The following is a 2,167-nucleotide window of genomic DNA, read 5'->3' as shown; positions in this document are numbered from 1 at the left end:
CTGGGCCCCCAGCCCCGAAAGCCCCGGCGTACACGCAACTGCTCAGCCCCTGCAGCTGCAGAGCCCTTCTCCTCCTCGACATCCCCCCAGAGGCTGGGAAAGAAACTTCCTTGAAAGTTACCACAGGCAGCAGGACTGTGCTCTTCCCTGAGCCCGACAACATGGCTGCCTCGCCAGCTGCGCCTTCTCTCCCACAGCCGCAGCAGGGGCTGGAGCCCGGCAAGGGGCAGGGGCCCTGCTGCGGCCTGTGTGAGCCGTGGGGGTCCAGGGCTGCGCAGCGCGGGGAAGCCTGGGCCCGTCATTTCTACACCGGGCTCGGCTGCCCCTGGCTCCCACGGGGGCTTCTGCTCTAGAGCTCCCGGGACAACGCAGCAGGGCTCCCCTGTGGGGTTGAAATGCTGACAGCCTGGCTGTACCACAGGCGGCTCCTATTTAATATTACTATTTATGGCAACAGAGCCCGCATTAATGGCCTTTGCACATGGGATATAGGAACCATAATGCCAGCTGTGGCAACCGAATCATGTCAGCTTGTCCTACCTGTTGGAGAGCATCACCGGGCATTGCTGTGTTATGCAGTATATCCTCTCCCCCAGGTATACTGCATATTTTTCAGGCTTGGTACCAGTCATGTTAGGAAGCTGGGAAGAAGGTAGTTGTTCTAGTTGTGTTTGTTTTTAAATTGCATGTTAAATAGGCTTTCTGGATAAGAAAAAATTGCATATTAGGTTATTATGCGTGCTTGGAGCGGTGTTAGGTCTTTACATACTTCTTCACTCCTAAGAAAAGCGGTTGTTTGCTTTAAGAAAAATAAAATGTTTCTTAAATGCTGTAGTACGCGGTGTCATCGCTTATCAGATATTCTGTCTGGTTTTTGTTTAAGAAATAGTTTGAGCAGTCAGAACTCAGGTCTCCTTGCCAGGCGAATGGCCTAACCACTAGCTTATAGAGTCATGCTGCCTGCTATGTACTGTCCTGCTTTCAGGCCCTATAAATCTTTTAATAGTTTTTGCACAGTAGCAGAGCTTCAACAGGTTGGAATAGTCTCTACTCTTGTGATTAGGGCAAAGATTGTGGGCAACTGAAGATGTGGGTTTGAATCCTGTCAGGCAGAGAAAGGACTTGAACTAGAAGAGAGTGGCCTGTGTCAGCTACAACTATGTTTTGCAAGGATCCAGTCCTGTTGGTATATGTGAACCGTGATTTTAGATTGCCTACTAGACAAGCAGAGGAATACCTTGTTTTTGGCTTCTGTAGGGGCTTGGGTATAAGCGGTCAAGACTGAGGCAGTTCTAGACTCATGCTGTGGCATAACTAGGTGTGGATTTTAAACGTAAAAAAAGTAAGGTGTCTCTGAAGGTTGGGTGCATCCAGGATTAGGTGGCAACTAAGCAATGGTTTTCTGGATTGAAATTTTAGACCTATGTGCCTATGTTTTGCCTAAACCTAAGTCCTTTATTAGATCTGGCCCTGAATGTTTAAGGATGTTTAAGGTCCTGGGGTCACATATGTAATATAGGCCAGTGCTATGATTAAATAGGATTTACTGTTGATTCCATCATCATTCAGTTCATGAATTATGCACCATTTCTCTACCTTGTATCTTTCCTTCAATAGTAGAAGCACATAATTAGGACCTGAGGATCAATGGAGAATTCTTGTCAATCGTGAACACTGCAACAGAGGCCTAAAATATATGAGGTCCTCTGAATATCAAAACCAACACTGAAACTACCTTGTACACATAATAATCAAACAGACCTGAGGTCTTGTGAATGTTGTGGAATGGACAAAATACTGTAGCTGGTGGGAGAACTGCTACCCCTCACATAAATAGGGAAAAAGCAGTTAATGTTCTTTTGTGAAACTACAGTAGCCTCCAAGTCAAGTCACAAGTCACCACCCAAGGAATAGGAAAGGCCACTCAGGAATTTGACCTTTGTGAGTAAAGAGGCATTGCTGATTGTTATTTTTTGGTACTGATGTGGGTGAGGAAAGAGAGTCAAGAGAACTGCAGAAACATACACAGGAAAAAATTAAGGGAGAACCTGATGTAGGAGCATGCACTTGGGAGAAAAAGCCTAAACAAAAGAGAATTTGGGGTATAGTGCAATCTGCAAATGGCTTTGAAATTAAACCAAAAAGGTACCTTTTGGTCACAGAATCA

The 2,167-nt window shown here is 46.0% G+C and overlaps 1 protein-coding gene across 2 annotated transcripts in view; it reads right to left on the bottom strand.

Annotated features, from left to right (window-relative positions):
• LOC109300650 (non-histone chromosomal protein HMG-14A) overlaps window positions 1–178 on the bottom strand; it is a 31,508-nt gene extending 31,330 nt beyond the window's left edge. For both annotated transcript variants that reach the window (XM_019521393.1, XM_019521394.1), the window contains exon 1: window positions 122–178. In XM_019521393.1, the coding sequence (XP_019376938.1) occupies window positions 122–163 (42 nt within the window). In that variant the 5' untranslated portion in view covers window positions 164–178. The remainder of the gene's footprint in view (window positions 1–121) is intronic.
• Between the last annotated feature and the right edge of the window lie 1,989 nt (window positions 179–2,167).

Source organism: Gavialis gangeticus, unplaced genomic scaffold (assembly GCF_001723915.1).
Source record: "Gavialis gangeticus isolate Ggan-Ray unplaced genomic scaffold, GavGan_comp1, whole genome shotgun sequence".
NCBI lineage: Eukaryota > Metazoa > Chordata > Crocodylia > Gavialidae > Gavialis > Gavialis gangeticus.
This window is presented reverse-complemented; position numbering and strand designations above follow the sequence as displayed.